We start from the raw sequence: 19,518 nt of genomic DNA, 5'->3' as shown, positions 1-19,518 counted from the left end.
GTGCATTGCTTCACTATGCATATATATATATATATACATATCTTGAGAAATGTATTGTTAGCCAATTAACTTTTACAAACCTATGTGATAAAAATCTCATTTATACCAGTACTATATGATTTATACTACCATGTACAGAGACAGAGAGAGAGAGAGCATCATTGACCAAAACAATGCTATTGTGTAGTTTATGACTATAGTTACCTTGTTCCTCTCTGAAGAATACATGGGAAGAGCCAAGAGTAGATGTATAAAACCACTAGGATCAAGGAAAGAGAAAGAAATTGAAACTCACATTCTGACCTTAGAGGAGAAGGTATTTGGATAAATTGGAGAATTATTTATTAGTGAAATCACTGGGGGTTGGTGAGAGACTGTTTCTAAAACGTGAGGGAGAGAGATATACAAGTAAGACTTTCAGGAATCTATCTTACATGTCTGTGTCATTAACTGGATAAATGCCACTGATCATATGGAATTATGTAACCTGAACATGACACTACTGTCTTAAAACTCTCCATGGAAATTATTGCCAAATAATGACATGGGATATTCTGGAAAAGGACAAGTTGAGGGAGAATAGTTGTTATTTGAGGTTTAGACTTTGCCAGGCTGAGATAAACAGGTAGAGATGTCAGTTGAACCATGAATATGTGGTAGTTCAGCTCAGTAGAGAGCTCTGGCTACAGATACTGGCACATTGGTTTTTTAAATTGTGGGCACAGGTGAGTTAATCTGATAGGTAAAGAATAAGAAAGAAGTCAACCTAAATATCTAAAGGCTATATACAGTATTGTAGCAGTGAATACAAGTGTACGAAAGCATGCTGTTTTACATGCTTAATATAGTATGACTGGAAAAAAGGTTAAGTAGGAATCCACATGGAAGTTAGGAGAGATCATTTGGGGTGAGAATGTGGTGAGCTTGGATGGCTTTACTGAGTTCAGATTTCATTCAGGGCAAGGTGAGGAGCCATGCATGAGGTTTGAAAGGGGGACTAGTAAAAGCATCAAATTCCCATTTTAAAGAAATAATTCTGGCAATATATACAAGATAGATTAACAATTGGGGAGGTTGAAGGCACTGGAACATTAGTTAAGAAACCATTATAATCCCACAGTCACCATCGAAATGGAAAACCAGGGGCTTGAAAACATGCTGTGGTATAATTAATAGACATTGAAGTGGGGTCCAAAACCTAGAAGGCTGGAAAAATAGTGGGTGCCACTGGGAAAATGCAATGAAATTAGTCTTTAGAGAAACAATGGAATAATTTACGAGTTTAGTTCTGGATAGGTTAAATTTTATGTACTAGCCTGTCTGACAGGTACCCCAAACTACAGCTCTAGAGCTCAAGAGATAAGTCAAAACTAAAACTGTAGTTTAGAATCTCCACATTGTGTTTTACCAATGCCAAGGACTTGGAGGAAAACTATAAGCCAGTTAAATATCCTGCTGAGGAGAGAGAAAGAGGAAGAAGATTCTGTAATCTTAAAGAGTGTTGTCTTCAAGGATTTAGATCATTAGTGATGCCAGAGCTGCAGATGATGGAGAAAGGTTTGTGCTGAGAATGGAGCACAATGGATCATGGGGTTGAAAGATACTGTTGACTTCAGAAGAATTAGTTCCAAAGAGGAATTTTGGTCCATGAGCTTCAAAATGTCAATTGTCAGTGTAGACAGTTTAAGAGAAAAATAAGGAAAAACAATCAGAAAAAAATGTATCTGCACTCCCCTTTTTCATTTTATAATTTTTAGTTTTTCAGGCCTCCATGACAATTTAATCAAAACAGATTGTTGCATTAAAACTATTTATGAAGTGTTATATAAATGTGGCCTTTTTTTTTTGCAAATAGCTTAAAATTTCATCACATACTTCATAGTTCAGTGTGAAAGTCTTTTATTCAGAAGAGTTTTATGACTATACCAGCAGAATGGTCATGGGTTATTTCAGTTTGTGTTTTCCAATGAATAAAAAGAAGCTTTCAAAAAAAACTAGCCTGTTTTCTTATGCATAATGAAGTGATCTGGCTCTAATCTATTAGAGGATAATTAAGATATTGGCAGGAAAACATAATTCGATATTACAAATTTAGATTTTTGTTTAATCTGGGCAAATGTTTCATGTTCAAGTACAAAGTACCAAATACTGCCATGCTTTCTGCCCCCAATTAGATACAGTCTTCTGGTCGAGTTCTACAAATTGCCAAAGCTTTGTTGGAAGATGCTGGCAGATACACATGTGTGGCTACCAATGCCGCTGGAGAAATCCAACAGCATACTCAACTGCATGTGCATGGTAATGTAATTTCCATATCAGAACAAAAGAATATTTCATGGTTCTTTTTTTTAAGACAGTGGGCTCATTTTGACTGACTTGTATTATTGAAAAGTAATTATCGTAGTTCTTTGTGAAAATGTTAGTTAAAGGTAATTATAATTCCCTTAGAATAAATTAACGTATGAAGCTCTTCGGTTTTCAAGCAGGCCAATAGAATGTTCTATGGTTTTTAGATGATCTATATTCCTTTAACTGATTGTTTTGTAGAGATGATTTTGTTGCAAAAGACAAAAGTTTAAGAATGGTACCTGAGTATATAAATTTCCTGCCTGTTTCTGTGAGTTTATTTGGAGAGTTGGAGCTGCCTTTTGCTCAATATCTTCTCCTATGTGCTTTAATGAGCAGTGTGGGTGGCCATGAAATGCGTCATCAATATTACCAGTAAACCTGAAAAACTACATGACCTTGATTATAAGGCTCTAAAGATCTTTAGAGACTTGCCAAAATGTCAGAAATTGGAGGCTTGGATTTCCTGAATCACTCAGGATATTTGCAGAGAGCTAGCCAAACTATTCATGTGTATACTATTCATTTTCTCTAATTCATGTCATTACTTGTTTATACTTTTATTCCTTTAGTCATTCTTTTATCTCTGTTAGTTAAAACTGCTAAGAAATGAGAGTAAGTAGAAGGAGAATGCAAGATTTCAATCAGGGATTCAGTTTTCCACCCTGCTTCTTTGCATATTTGTTTTTATTTGGATTAACCAGCTGGAATACTCACACAATTAGTTTCCTTAATATTGCCAGTCAACCAGTTAGTCTTTCTCTCATGTTCTAACTATGAGCACTTATGTATGTTCATACACACACACCATAATCTTTAAGAGGGCTGAGCAATTGAGTTGTAGACCAACATCTGAATGGAAACATTTTGGCATCAACTGACAGGCTGACACTGCTGTCCCTTAGGTTCTCACCTTGACCTTCATCAGGCCACCTCTGTCTTCCTAGTGCTCTTTGACAGCTGTCACCAGCAACTACTGAGATTTTCAGTTGCACCAATTGTGTTCCAGGGGTGAGCTTTCTCTCCTTCCCAAATTCCCTCCACTGAGGCTCCTTTGATGCTCCTTCCATACAAATTATGCAGCTTCCTGAGCTCAGTCCTGGATCTCCTGGTTCAGGTGGGCTGTGCACCCATAGTTGGAGAAATAGGAGGCCAGATACTGAAGACTGATCTACAGATTTGCCAGCGCAGTTAAGAATGACTGAAAACTAGAAAGCCAAAGATATTTAATGTTGCATAAAATGAGCAGTAACAAAAATAGAAGGGAAAAGCACTGGCTGAAGAAATCTGAAAATCCACGGTGGTAAGATAATGGTAACACAATATCAGTTGGCAGGAAAAGGGGTTAGGGTGTACATCTGTGTGGAAACTCATCACAGAGAAGTGAAGCAGGTGAGAAACAAATCTGGGCTTATGTGAAAAAGAAGAATAGCAGAAAGTTAGTTACTGAAAACATTTACTGAAACATGCCAAGTCAGGTGTAAAATAGGGAACATTTTTTTTTCATGCAAGAATGGAATAGAGATAAGATACAGTAACACCTTAATACATTTGATCTAGTACATTCTTGTTTGGTCTGCATAACAGTCCTTCTCACTGAAAGGAGAAAGCTGATGAAGTGAACTTTTACACTGTTAGTACCACACTGTGGCAAGTATTTGATTGTGTCAGCTGCATGACTGGGATTTCAAGGGAAGACTTTACCTCATCTTGGCACTCAGGATGGCATTGTCACATAGGAAAGAGGGGGCTCTAAACTGGAATTCATCTTTTTCTAAATTTTAGAAATAATCAGAGATGTCAAAAAAGGCTAGAAAATTGGTTAATGCAAAACTTTGAAAAGACGTTGGAGATTACAAGGACAAAATGGAATGCCAAAAAATCTAGAAAAATAGTGTGTGATCATACGTACATAGCTTTTTGGCTATTGTGAATCTCTGCTAGGACTCTCCTAGGCATGTACTAATTTTTACAAGTGAGGGTAAACATGGAGCCTATGTTTCTATGGGTCTGACTTACTTCACTTAATATGATTTTTTCCCCCAAATCTTGCCATTTCCTTATGAATGGGGCAGTGTCACTATTTCTGATGGCATCACAGAATTCTGTTGTGTGTGTATATATATACATATACATATATATATATATACCATATATATCATATTTTCTTGATCCATTCATCTACTGAGGGGCATCTGGATTGATTCCATATCTCAGCTATGGTAGATAATGCTACAGTGAACATAGCGGTGCTGTAGCTTTAGTGTGGCCTTGTTTGTGATCATTAGGGTAAAGTGCCCAGAAGTGGGATTGCTGGGTGATAGGGGAGCTCTATGTTTAGTCTTTTGAGGACCCTCCATGCATATGACCATGTAAAATGATGCTAATCAAAATGATCTCTACGACATTGAAATGAGAGGGACTTTTTGTGGTTGTTTTTTTTTTTTCTTTTTTAGTGTATTGTTTTCAGTTATTTCTTTTGTCTTTAATTTTTTTTTCTCCTCTAGTTTATTCCCTGTGGTCACTGTTTCTGACTTTGGCACTCTTTGTCTTATAAATAAATCTTTCTGATTCAGGGAGGGGAAGAGGAATCACAAAAATGGTGGGACAAAAAGTAAACCAATGCAACAGCTATACTCACTAGATACTATGTTGGAAATGAACTTTACAACTTGTGTGGGGAGGGAGAGGAGTCGGAGGGGAGGTAAAGCAGGAGAAAAAAATGGGAGGGGTAACACTGTTGAAAAAGGAATGTGTAGTTACTTGTGTAACTATAACTCTGTATATCACCTTTACAATAAAATGAAATGTTTTTAAAAGAAAGGCTCAGGTATGAAAGGCTCAAGCATGGGAAAAGATTCTGAAACAGCTGTTATTTCAGGTTCTATGAGGCAATGAAAATAAAGCAGCCTTACAAAAAAAAAAAAAGGAAAATAGTGTGGAAAGATAGTAGCTTAAAGACAGCATGTGTTGCAAAGCTTGAACTGCATTCCTCCATTTACTAGAGATCCACAATTAAGCTTCGTAAAAGGGATAATCAGTCTTAGAAATCAGAAGTAGCAGTTAAGAAATGTATCCAATGCCTAATGTATGAAACTCTAACCTCTCTGTAATTCAGTTTGATAATAAAAAATATATATATAAATAGCAAAAATAAAAAAATAAAAAGAAGTAGAAGTTATATAGTGTGAGGAACAATGAAGGAAATAGCCCTTTTCTTAAGTATGTTTGCACACATAAACTGTATTCTTCATGAGGGCCTATAATCTTTCTTCAAATAATTAATGCAAAGAATGATATCTGAATGGAAGCATTTTAGCATTAGCTCCCTATGAGAGGTTAGGGACAGGTAGACATTGCTGTCCCTTAGGTTGCCCTCAATTTCTCAATGTTTCCCAAGTTTTCTATCCAAATTGGGGCATGGGAAAAGCTATAGGAAAGCAATCATCATTTTGTTTAGTTCAGTCATTAATTTACTTAATCAACTCTAATTACTTTTGAATTCATTTTCATCTCCAACTGAATTGGTTGGTAAAAATAATCACCAAATAGCATCTATGACAATTGGCATCCAAAATGTTCAATTGTAAAACAGCATTCCTATTGATTCACATTTTCCTCTCTTGAAAAAGTTTTTAGATACTGCTATTCTTCTCAATCATAGGAAGAAAATAAAGGGAAAGAAAAATTACCAACAACTAAAGTAAGGGCATATAGTCTTTTAGACTGGACCAATTTATAGCCCCCAGAGCAGGAATGTTCTCATGGGACTTTCCAGGGACAAGTTTTATTATAAATTTCAGGAGCCCTCAGTAGGTGGTCTTTTATTTTTCATTTTATTTTTCACCATCAAAACTTTAATAATCTTGGAAGTTTTTATTCTCTAGAACCAACTATAAAATTATAACCAAGCCTCAAATATTTGCCAAGTGAAACAGATGTTTCCACAAACAAATGATTATTTGGGGCCTAATAGCTCAAGTATTCACTTCATCTGAACATAATTATTTTCTTTTTCTAGAAAAAATCGAGGTAAAGGACCCAGAAGTAGTAGGATTGTTATAAAGGATGGGCTTCAGTTTGGGTCCTACATTGTCAATTAAAGTTGGCAGGACAATGGAGCATAGAAATGTACTTTCTAAACACATAGAGGCCTCCTTTGTAAGGTGGGAAGGCAATACTATACTCTCATTGTTGCAGGGCTGTGTAAGTCTAAAGTGACAAAGGACATGTGAAAATGCTTGCCTGGTTCCTTGATTCCAGGCAACATCTGCAAATGGTAGCATGATGACTTTCGGCAAAAACATGTATCTGCCTCCTGGCCCTTCACACTGCTCTATTTTTAATAATTTTATCTAAAGTCCTGCTGCCTTTAATGTTGGCTAGGAATCACCCTGGGTTTGTACTAGTTGATGCATAAAATTATTAGTGGAGAACCCCCTGATTTTATTTTATATTTTAAAGTATTTGCTTGGCTAACATGTGCTAACACATACTCAACAAGGTCATTTCTGTATTTTCTTTAATAGCTCACTTGTGACCCAGAGAAGGACTGGGAGTGTTGTGGAGGATCATTTATTTTTCTTCTTCTTTTTTTTTTTTTTTAGTAAGTTCACTTGGCGACTCAATTTATTTCTCACTAATCACTTCAGTGACAAAAAAATCACTTTTAGATCAGCTTTGTAATAATTCAAACTTAACAAAGAATCACTTTGTGCTGAATGCTTAAAAGAATCAACAGCATCTAACTCACAGTGTCGCAAGAAAAAAAGTACTGTGGTTTGGGCAACTTTTGGAAGAAGAATAAAATCAGAGACAAAACAGAAAGTTGAATAGAAGTCTACTCTTCTGCCTGGAGATATTGTTACCTGATTGAGGAATGAGGAATGATATAGAACAGTGTTCTGGTGTAATTTGCATTGTAACCACATTTTTCCCTCAAAACCAGGCCAAGAAATCTAATTTTTTATTTGTTGCATGGGGTGATATTGGAACTCTCTGTCTGGCCCTTGAGACAGTGAACTATCCCAGGCTTCCGCAGACAGAACTGTAATTTCTTTGGCAAATAATCTGAAGAATGAAGGGATTATTAAGTAAGCTATTTAACAAAGATTTGCACTCCACTTGTTTCTTCTCAGTCCTCTGTACTAGCGACTACACCCAACCACATCTCTTACTGAAGACTTTAGCATTCTGCCTTCCTCTTTTAGTTATCAGACACTTACACTTGACATTTCCAGAGCATATGTTTTAAATGCTAGCCACTCATGCAACTTTATTATATTCTTAATATCTCTGAGATCAATTTTGTTAGATTCCACATGGGAATGAGATCATGCATTACTTTCTTCCTGTGCCTGGCTTACTTCAATTTACATAGTTTAATTCATACGGACCATCTCCATTGTTACAGAGAACAGATTTTCATGCTTTCTTATGATTGAATGATAATGCATGGTGTATGTGCCATACTTTTTCTATCCACTTCTGTGTCAATGGACTTTTAGGGAAAAGGTTATTTTGTGTGTGTGTGTGTGTGTGTGTGTGTGTGTGTGTGTGTGTGTTGTCAGAACTGGGGTTTGAATTCAGGGGCTTCAGCTTTCTAGACAAGTGATGCACTACTGAACCATGCTGTTCATGCCAATTTTTGTAGTAGTCTTTTTATTATTATTATTATTGGCAGTACAGGGGTTTGAACTAAGGGTCTTGTGGTTACTCAGCTTTCTTGCTCAGCTGACAATCTATCTGCACCATGTCTTCAGCCCTAAGGTTTTCAGATGTTTTGCAAGCATAGTCTGCCTCCTGCATAGCTTGAGATTGGGTGGGGGGGGGGAGGGCGGGGAGGGGAGGTCTCACAGACTTTTTTTGCCTGGGCTGACCTTTAATTTTTTTCCCCTTATACTACTGATCTACATCTTAAGGATTTTTCTCTCTTAAACACAAAAAGATAGGTGTTTCAGAATGCATGCCAAGATTTTTTTTCAATACTGCTCAATTTTATACTTTAAATGTGTATCAGTGTAGGTAGGACTTGGGGTGTGGCTGAAATCATAGGTCCTGCCTAGCAAGCATGAGGCCAGTTCAAACCCCAGTACCATCAAAAAGAAGAAAAAAGAAAAGATATATATATATATATATGTATATATATGTCTCTCTCTATATATATATGAATCTGGATGAGTAATAAATAAGTCAATGCATATATGAGAAGTAAAAGAAGGAAGGACAATTATAATTTCCAGTAAGCAAACAATCTTAGCTTAAGTGTCCTGCAAGGTGACCTAATTATCTCTGGGGCCTCTCGCAGAGCCACCAAGCCTGGAGGAAGCCGGGCAGATGCTGAATGAGACGGTGGTGGTGCACAGTCCCATCCAGCTGGAGTGTAAGGCAGCAGGAAACCCTTTGCCAGGTGCGTCTATGTTTTCACTCTGTAATGTATTGATATTTAAGGTTTCTGGGAATAAATAACATTGTTTGTGGATATCATATACCAGTTCCTGATAAAGGAAAAGTGATATAGAACATATTTTAAGGATAAATATTGATGAAGAAGAGAAGGGGGGATGGGATGTTGACAAGAGTTCAATGTACATGCTACACAGTGAAGAAGAGTTAGGGAAAGAGGAGTGGGTAGGGAAGGACAGGAGAGAATTTGAAGGGGGAGACAATCATCAAGATGCATTGTGTTCATAAACTTCTTGGTTAAATGGAAACTCCTTCATTTAACTACTTGAAGATAATAATACTAGTAAAAGACTTCTATGAATGAAAAAAGAATATCTGTAGATAAATCATACTTTTGAATTTTCATTGTATTTAGCTATATGAAATAATGTGTCCCGTTTTTATAGAAATGGGTAAATACCTTAGTCATCTTGCCCATATTTTGGCCAAATGCCCACATTATGTTGAACTTTTTTTAATTTTTGAAAGTATCTTTATGAAGCCAGGAGTGGTACTCAAGATTATAGTCCTAGCTGCTTGGCACATGGATATCAGGAGATCAAGGTTTGATATCAAAAGGGGCATAAAAGTTCTCAAGACTTCATATCAACCAATGAATGGACATGGTGTGCACCTTTTATCTTCCTTAAGGAAAAGCATAATGGCACTATGTCCCCCAGAGACACAGGGCAGCAGAAGGAGGAGGATTTCAGCTCAGACAGACCACATAAAACAAGTCCTTGTTCTTAAAAGTACCCCACAGAGAAAGAGGCTAGAGGGGTAGTTAAAGAACACCTGCCTAGCAAGTATGAGACCCTGAGTTTGATCTCCAGTACTGCCCAAGGAAATAAAAAAAGTATCTTGATAAAACTGTACCAAATTGATGGAAATCACAGTCATTCTAATGCAACTGTCATTTGTACATACCTATCACTAGTTTCCTATTCATATGAATCAATAATAACATGAAAATCTTGAAGCCAGTAGTGTATGTAAGGTTCTCATTAGACATGTAGAAATTTTTCTAGGAGATACACAATAAAAAGAAATAGAAGAGGTTGAGAGTTTACAAACAAACAATGTTGATACATTAGAGACAACATAAAGAATTGTTTCTGAGTATTCATTTTCAGAATTTATATGATTCCTGGTATTTTCCTGGTATTGTCTCAAAAATTAGTTGGGAAGACATATTTATTTAAACCAATTAACCTGAACAATAAGAACTAAAACAAAGCAAACATGCTGTCTTCATTAAGATCCAACTTAGCATGTTGAATTTTAAAAAGAAAACAATTATATTGATCTTCTTCTCTTGTCCTGTCAGTTATTACATGGTATAAAGATAACCGTCCACTCTCCGGTTCCACCAGCGTAACGTTCCTGAACAGAGGGCAGGTCCTTGACATTGAAAGAGCCAAGATCTCAGATGCTGGGATTTATAAATGCGTGGCCATTAACTCTGCTGGAGCTACAGAACTGTTTTACAGCCTTCAAGTCCATGGTAAGTGTGCCTCTCCCCACTGTACCCTAGGTAAGCAATACTTGCTAAAAATGAGGAAGAGCTTCTCTAAAATTCTAGGGCAAATAGCTTCTATTTAAGGACCCAGTGTTCTAAAAATTAATAACCATTTTACTCTGCATTCCCAGTAAAAAGGCTCACTTTTCACATGCCTTTAGATTCATTTTAGAAATGAATGATATTATTGTTGATGCTGTTTGTCAACAATAACTTTGCTTATAAATTCATTTGAACAGAATTATTCTAAGACTCCATTGACTAAAGGAGTGCTTAATAAGTAATCTTTATTAAGGTTTTGTTAATGAGTTATTAGTTATAATACTACAGGGCATGCACTGGAGGAAGATATATGGACATATGTGTACATACACACACACATACCATACACAAACATGAAAATCAAGGAATAAAAATTCACTCTGACATTAAAACTGATGCTTGGGTTGAGTGAGATGGATCATGTCTTTTTTCCTAGCTACCTGGGAGGCACAATTAGGAAGGATTACAATTCACTTCAGGGTCAAGTGATGATGATCCTATCTCAACAAATAAACCAAGCCCCTGGGGTTGTAATTATGCAGGAGGCATAGGCAGGAGGACCTCAATCCAATGCCTTCCTATGGAAAAACTTGAAGGAAGGGAGGGAGGGAGGGAGGGAGGGAGGGAGGGAGGGAAGGAAGGAAGGAAGGGGAAAAAACAAAAACAAGGAAATAATTGGCTGTGATTATATCTCAAATGTGAACTTGCCCCAACAAACAAGCACAAAACATCCATTTACAAAGAAGCATCACTGTGGATAGTATGTGTAGAAAGACAGAGTTTGAACCAATGGAATAGCCATACCTGCAAGACAGTGTGTTGGAAGAACTTTACAACTTGAGGTGGGGGCTTAAGGGGGAGGGAAAGTGGGAGAAAAACAAGGGAGGGGATAATAATCCAAGAAATATATTTACTAGTAAGCTTGTGTATGTAATTATAACCCCTCTGTACCTCACCTGAACAATAAAGTTAAATTTAGAAAAATGATATTCCCTGTTGTGATAATGTATTATACTTTATTTTCTTTTCCCAGTGCCCCCCTCAATTTCTGGCAGCAGTCGCCTGGTTACTGTGGTCATCAATAATGTTGTGAGGCTGGAATGTGAAGCCAGAGGCATCCCTGCCCCAAGTCTGACATGGTTGAAAGATGGGAGCCCTGTCTCTAGCTTCACTGATGGAGTTCAGGTATTCTCTTCAATTTATTTGATAAAGCCTTTTATTCAAATACTCAACATGGAATGTAAAAAGAGTAAACACAGTTTTGGATTTGGAGAACAAGGATTCTTAACAAATATTGCTTTGGGGGGGGGGAACTACATAAGCAACTACAAATACCATAGTCACACAATTGGTATTTCTAAATGATTCATGAAAACATTTGTTTTTCTTTGTGCTCCCTTGCCATACATGTGTGTGCATGTTAAGTTTCCCTGTGGGTTTCAGATACCTGCCTTCTACCTGCCCCCACCATTTCCTGTTTCTACCATACAAGACAGTTTCTTTCTACTGCAAGGAATGGTTATTAAAAATGTTTTTTGGTAGCATTTACATTCCAATGTTTATAAATGGTCATGAATCCAAGAAGTACACAAGAGAATATATGCTTTAATAAACACATCAAAGGATATAATTGGAAGAATTACAATGGAAACATTATGCAAAGTGAAATTCGAGTCTTAGGAAAAATTAAGTATATTACATTGACTTAAAGGTGCAAGGACAGAGACCCATTACTAGAATTCCTGTTTTGTTCTGATTAACTTTATTGTCCTTTGTAGGTTATTGTTTATACCAATCCTGCATGGGAGAAATTGATACATTCCATTTTTCCTGATGTTCAAATGATGATTGGCAGTTTTAGCAGAAAAATATTTTTAATTAAGATATGCACCTTATTTTTTATACTTAATGCAGTTGCAGACTTGATATAATCTGGGATAGTATAAACATAACTTTAATATACGATAAAAACTTATATCACCTGTCAAGTTATGATGGTCAGAAACCAGACCCCAAATATCTTTGAAGTATGTCTGTATCTAATTTGAAGTCTAATTTTATTTTGCCTAACAGAGGATAGAGTTCTCCTAATATTTATTTCTCTAGTTTTTTTTAAATCCTGTCTTTTAGAATTGAGAATCATAGACAATCCATAGTTAATGTCAATATTTAGAGAACACTGGATCCATGACTTGAAAGGAGAATAAATGTGGCTTATTAATTTGGCTGCTATTTTGTTGTTGATTATAACATCATATCTATTTGTTCAAAGTAAAATCTGGACAATGGCTCTTTTTATTCTCACTTCTACTTTCTGTCCCCAGTGACTTTTTCTGTATGTTTAAGTATAGATAAAATTTGACCTTTACTGGATTGTGTATATAGAGACTGGGTCAAGTGGTAGGATGCTTGCCTTGAGTACAGAAGCTCAGGGACAGCACCCAGGCCCTGAATTCAAGCCCCGGACTAGTGCGCGCGCGCACACACACACACACACACACACACACACACACACACACACACACACACACAAATAATAAAATTATAAAAAGAAAATTAAAGCCATAAAGGCATGGGGTATGTTGGATGTTTATCTCTCATTTTGTTGATAGGTTCTCTCTGGAGGTCGCATCTTAGCATTGACCAGCGCACAAATAAGTGATACAGGGAAATATACCTGTGTGGCTGTGAATGCTGCTGGGGAGAAACAAAGGGACATTGACCTCAGAGTATATGGTGAGACATGTTGGCAATTATTTCTTCTCTGAAATAAATGTATTTTGTCCAAAATCATGGAGGAAGTTAAGGGCAGTTGTTGAGAAAGGAACAATAAACAATGTCAGATCACTTCAAATCAGATTGTTTTTCTGTTTTCTGTTTGACTTGAATTGATTTCTCCTTTAAAAGTTTGAGATAATAAAACATGCAGCCTGTCAAGTGTAGGTTTTATAGAGGAAAGACAATGACTTATCAGCTGCAAAACAGGAGTACATGAAAGCAAACATATATTAAGGGAGTTCTGTCAGTTTATTCTAAGTCATGATTTTATTACTTTTAATTATACTTGCAGTCAGCATGTTTTGTGATCTACTTTCAAAGCTATTTGAGAAATGAACGTTAAACTACGGTGTGAATTTGTAGAAATTCAAGATTTTTTTCTACTTTCAGTGTAGCCATATTACCCACAAAACAGGATTGCCAAAAACATCCCCCAGAACAAAGTTCCATTGAACTCCATTCATTGATTACCTTTGGCACACTATCTAGGTGTACTCTTATACTTAAAATTCTTTTAGGCTTCATTTAGTGCTTCTTGGCATAATTTGTATAATTTATAAATTTCTTAGTTCATGGAGAAATTATTTTTTCCATGGGCCTCCTATATAATATATACTAAATATATTCTGTTCATTATAATTTTCCTCCCTTCCAAACAGATGTGTTCCTATTAGAAATATCTAATTTTTTAACCTCCAGATCATAAGGACCATGTTGATTTCTTTTTATAATTTTGAAGAACACAAATATAATGATTACAAACAGTGAATACATTAACTCATTAAATTTTTGATAACAAGGCCCTTGGTTATAACATAGCACATTAAGGTAAAAAGTCCCAGTTGGCATTGCCACATTTCTAAAAGGTTCTCTACAATTCATGTGGCTCTATACCCATGTGGCTCTATACCCAATCCGCAGATTTGCTATTAGGTTTCAGATAGCAGGTCTGTAATGTCCAACACCAGGGATTCTAATTCTGTCATTGAATTGGGTCCCTCTTATGCTTTCTAAAGAATTGGAAGATGGTCATTCACAAGAGAAAGCTGTCTAAATACATGACATACTAGTTCCTTCAGGTATTCCTAGGCAAGCAGTGAGCAAAAACACTATTGACTGGGTTTTTGTCAACAGTGAATATCTAGCATTAGTTTATTCCATTGCTGTACTAATTTTGGTGAAGAGTGAGTCTAGGAGATGTAAGGAAATAATATCTTCCTGAAATAATGGAATGCACATCATTTTATCATTTGGTAAGGTATTTCCATCCTACCTCCTGAGAGAGGAAAGACTAAGATCTTTCCTCTGGTACAAAAATAAAATGACTACTTGGTATGTCTGTGTATTTGAGAATGTATATTACATTTAACATTTGAAATACATAATCAACAAACTACCAAAGAAGTTAAACTAAGAAAGATTTTTTTGAAATATGAAATTCGTTTTTCCACCTATCCACCATTAGCATTCTTTCTACATATTATAGTCCTGGGTCAGTATCTTTGGAAATCTGTGTCTAGTTGGAGTCTGATGAATGCTAATTCACAGAAGTAAGTCCCCTTGAAATTTACCAGTTAGAGTGAGGGTATGGTAGGGAGAGATGCATAGTAGGTAAAATAACTTTTGCTATAGTCATAAGAGCAGTTCCTTCAGAAAAAAAGTATTTTTCTCAGTGTAAATTCAGAGTATATTCTACCATATTCCTAGACACTGAAATAATAAATTGAGTTTTTAAAAAAACATGTATATTCTGTAGTGCATTTACTTTAAATCACAGCTCAGAGATTTCATACCCTTCAGCATCTCAGCAAATAGAGATCTATGATAATTCTGTTTCAGGTAATTAAATTTAACAGGTGTGATCTGTACAATGAGAAGTAATTTCAAAATACATCCTTTCCTAATGTGACCAAAAGGGAGAACATCTAAGAAAGCTGAAGATCCAAAGAGTGGGACCATGTCCTCATCTTAGACTAAGCAAAATGTTCCAAGTGAATGATGGGACTGAAAAAAACAACGTAGCTACATTTCAGTTAATGATTGCTCACCTACATTAGATTTGTTTCCATTTTTACTTCTTAAGTATTCTATGGTTTTTAAGTTTTACTCTCAGTTTTAAAATTATAATTTCCTTCTGAATTTGGTTCAACTCATTTAGCAGTAAAGAAAAGCAGCTGAAGGAAAAATATTTGGAAATAATTTAGCATTCTGCATTCTTGGCTTATTTCTGGTGTTCTCTTCTGCAAGTACTCATAAAGAAATTGTGTTCTTTTGTAAATTCTACAAATAGTCTTAAACAAACATATTTTATACAGTTTTAAAAGGCTTTTCTCCATTAAGACCAAACTTTATCCCCTAATTATTTCCATGGTGTGAAATTGACTATTCTGTCCTGGAATTCCTATTCTGAAATTTGTGAATGTACCTTGTTTTCCTGATACCTTTTTTAAAAAGCATTAATTGTGCATATTTTCAATAGACTAGCCATATATCTTTTAGCTAGTGTGCCTCCTATCAAAAACAATTCCAGAGTTTTCGAATCCTCACAGATTGCTTTAAATTTGTTGAGAGCCAAATATCTATGCGTACTTTGAAATTTAGTAGAGGAAGTTCTGCTGTTGTGTTCCAGATATTATGGTGCAGCTTACTTCCTCTTCTAGAGTCAATTCCTTTGGCTGAGGCATAAATCCTGCACCCAGCAACAGAACAGGAATGCACCCTTTGGCTTATAACCCTTCCCTTTGAAGCAGATGCAGTAGCAGAAAACCTCATAGTTGCAGAAACACAATGCTACCAGTCAAAGTCTATTGCATTCATTGTCATCTTACCACAGTCTGGGGTATTGAGCCTGAAGCAATGAGTAATAGACTATAATAATATTTCTTACCGCAAAAATTTTATGTCTACCAAAGCATTTGAGAAGTTTCTTAGGACTCATTTGAATGTCATTTAGCCTTTCTTATGAAAACAAAACCAAACAAGAAAAGCAACCAAAAAAAGTCTACAAATAAATTTCCTACAATTCTGAGTAATTAAGGGAGTTGGTGAGAAGTGGCAAAGGAGATTCTTCTCTGTTCTTTCTTTTTTCTTTCACAATGTCCCTTGTAGGACAATCCTGACTTCATCATTTGTCTTTTTCTGAATTATTATACATGCAGACTGGAAAGAGTCCTTGCTCTAAACCTAGCCATCTAAGACAAATGATCATTTACTATTTACTCTTGCTTTCATCAAAGGGAAGGAGATTCTTTAAACTTCTCCAAGAACACATTTCAACATCTGACAAGCTTTGTAGCCAGGGAAGGCTAATTTTAATCTCATTAAAATTTCAACTCATTTCCTCTTGCTATGGAATTAGGAGTATGCTGGACAGCTGGTCCCTGATGTAGCTTGCTCTTTTCTGTGTCACTTATTCCACACAATCCTCATTCCATTGAAAGTTGATAAAGCACCATGAAAACCAAAAGAAAACATTAAACTGCAAGTCAGAAGGCTCTAAGCTTTTCCATCAACCACTTGTGTTATTTACATAAGCTGTTTCACCATTTATATATTTTGCACATTGAGAGGTGGGACTAGATGATCTTTATCTTTTCTTCCAAACCTATTTTTTGTTCATTATGCCTCTGTAACTATGAAATTTATTTCTCTTGCAAAAAATACAAATAAATGTTAAAAGTATATTTTGTCCCATTAATTCCTTGTCATTCTTAAAATATTTCATAAGTGATTTGTTACTTTGAAAACCTTAAGCAGTAACCACTAATACTGCAAGTTTCTGGAATACATACTTGGTGGGAACTTCCAGTTCTAAAAGTTCTTTAAATAAAAAGTTAGTGAGGATGATTTGTGTTCCACAAAAAGCTATTGGTCAGTGGTTTACTAAACTTGATGCTGAACACAATGAAGCAAAGAGGGTATGTTAGAACTACCATAATCCTCTATCTTAAAAGAACTAGAAAAGTAATGAGGTATATATCTTGATGATTAGTGAAGATGAATACTATGCTTGCCTATTTTATTCTGAGGGAAAATTCATCTTTCATTTAGTCCCACCAAATATTATGGGAGAAGAACAGAACATGTCTGTCCTCATTAATCAAGCTGTGGAATTACTATGTCAAAGTGATGCTGTTCCCCTACCTACTTTGACCTGGCTGAAGGATGGCCGCCCCTTATTGAAGAAACCAGGCCTTAGTATCTCTGAAAATGGAAGTGTGTTAAAGGTAAGGCTACAGATTCATTTCATTACGGATTATTACTAATTATATGATTTTGTTGTTTTTCCTATTTAAAACAACCCTGTCTTTTACAGTGTTCTAGTTTTATCTAATAAAATTCTAGCACCTCTTTTTCAATGATGTTGGCAATATTGTCCAGTTTTATGCTTAGTGAGATTTAAATATTTATTCATCTATTCAGACTTGTCAAGAGAAGCCATCTCAAGAAATGGTTCTAGGAAATGATTGTAGAAATATTCCAAGCAGTACTTCATCTTCAGTCACTGAACCAGCTAGTAATTACCCATTGGGTGGTTTGGAAAAGGATGTAAAATTGTGACATGTCACACATTCTGGATGTCTTGAAATTGAATATCCATTTATGAAAAATTGGTTTAAGCTGTAAGTTCGATAAGTTTGGGTTAATTGCTAAATAAATGGAACAGGATATTTTATGAGGGCCAGCAAAAGGTGAGAGGTAGGTAACTGGGAAGAGCATTGAAAACTACTTAGCATTCGAAGCATAGACAAGACTGAAGACCTGACTAAGGAGAGCATGTAAGTTTGACTGAAACAGAATTTTACAGTGACTATTTAAATAATATTGATAATCCATATTTGAGTAAATAGAGCTGACATTAAAAGCCATCCAAAAGAATGAGGATTCGGGAGGACAAAGGGGCTGAATGTTCTTAAATACTACTGAATGTTTATAATATTCTTATGATAACCCAGATGAGTAATTGAAAGTATAACCAAGTAATCTTCTCATTTACTCGGACTTAAAGGGACATGACTTGGACTTAAACACAGAGATTTTAGCTTCAGCATTCATACTGTTAACTACACATAGCTTCTGATGCAGGAAGCTATGACTGGAATGTTTTAGTGGCAGTAGGCTGAACGGTTTATCTACTAATGAGAGAGGCCAGGAGTGAGTAGGAAGAGCATAGAAAGTATGTGTCAGAGGAAAATAGTGATCTTGTTAAGAATGACCCAACAATGGAACTAAAAGAGGGGGAAAAAAGAAGAGTAAAAAACAAAAATAGAAAAATCACCACCTTATGCTTAGATGTAGAGCCCATTGCTTTAGATTGGCCTCTTATCTCTCTCTTAGAAGATTCTAAATCTTAGTTCTGACTGAATGACTGAGGGAGACAATTATATGAGCACAGGTCCAATGAGTATGGGAAGTTTGTGTCTTGGTGTGGGCAAAGATCCACTGATCACCACAGAGCCACTTCAAGTACTCTATGTATATAGGTCCCATGGAGAAAAGTAGAGAGATCTTTTCAGTGAAAACTTGTGTACAACTTATTATTATTGGTTCATTAAAACTATTTCCCATACACTACCAACATTAGTCATACACATCTTAACCCAATTCAGTAAGAGACTCTTGGCCATTTTTATTTTGTTTTCCTTTCTATCCCAATTCTTAATTCTTTCTTGAGGTGTGCAGGCTGTGCTGAATGACTTGCAGGTCCTGTAACCTCCAATATGAGTGATTCTGCTATTTAATTATGTGATTCAGGAACAATTTAGATCTTTTAATTGATCTTGTTTTCTTATCTTTAAAGCGATACATTTGGACATAAGTTTTCTTTCAGGTCTCATATTCTTTAGTTTTCTATTTAATTCAATTGTTCACAGATTGTTCACACCAATTAATTAATTAGTTTATTGGATGCCTGCTGTGCCAAATAGTTTAAGTGATCACTTTTGCTCCAATCATTCTTCGTTTTGGGGTTTGAGCTCAAAGCCTCCCTCTTCTTAAGAAAACACTTCACTACTTGAGCTATTCTTCCATCCCTCTTCTTCTTTAGAATGTTTTAGGAATTATTGATTGCAAACATCCTGTGGAGATTAAGTCACATGATGTTTGTGGTATATGCTATTTTACCATGATTGCTATCGATACCTTGTTTATTACTTAACTCTTTCATGATCACAAACTTTACCTTCTCATCTAGGTTGCACTCTCAAATTCAAAACTATATTTCATAGTATTTCTTTGTTTCTTCTGCTTTCAGAACCTAATAAAAGGTTCACAATAACAGCTGCATAATTAACCAATACTAATGAAAGCATGTTAGTACACACTGAACATAAATATATGGGGGGGGTTCCTTCTTTTTACTAATACTTACTCACCTATCAATACTAAAC

At 35.8% G+C, this 19,518-nt stretch overlaps 1 protein-coding gene across 6 annotated transcripts in view; it reads left to right on the top strand.

Annotated features, from left to right (window-relative positions):
• Hmcn1 (hemicentin 1) overlaps positions 1-19,518 on the top strand; it is a 429,493-nt gene that overhangs the window by 267,442 nt on the left and 142,533 nt on the right. For all 6 annotated transcript variants that reach the window (XR_007212651.1, XM_048358109.1, XM_048358110.1 and 3 more), the window contains 6 exons: positions 2,175-2,298; positions 8,654-8,755; positions 10,118-10,294; positions 11,385-11,536; positions 12,964-13,087; positions 17,180-17,355. Coding sequence is in view for 5 of the 6 variants with exons in the window: in XM_048358109.1 (XP_048214066.1) it covers positions 2,175-2,298; positions 8,654-8,755; positions 10,118-10,294; positions 11,385-11,536; positions 12,964-13,087; positions 17,180-17,355 (855 nt within the window). In the remaining variant the exon portion in view is untranslated. The remainder of the gene's footprint in view (positions 1-2,174; positions 2,299-8,653; positions 8,756-10,117; positions 10,295-11,384; positions 11,537-12,963; positions 13,088-17,179; positions 17,356-19,518) is intronic.

Source organism: Perognathus longimembris, chromosome 11 (genome assembly GCF_023159225.1).
Source record: "Perognathus longimembris pacificus isolate PPM17 chromosome 11, ASM2315922v1, whole genome shotgun sequence".
NCBI classification, from domain to species: domain Eukaryota; kingdom Metazoa; phylum Chordata; class Mammalia; order Rodentia; family Heteromyidae; genus Perognathus; species Perognathus longimembris.
The sequence above is the reverse complement of the archived record's forward strand: the minus strand, read 5'-3'. Positions and strand labels throughout refer to the sequence as shown.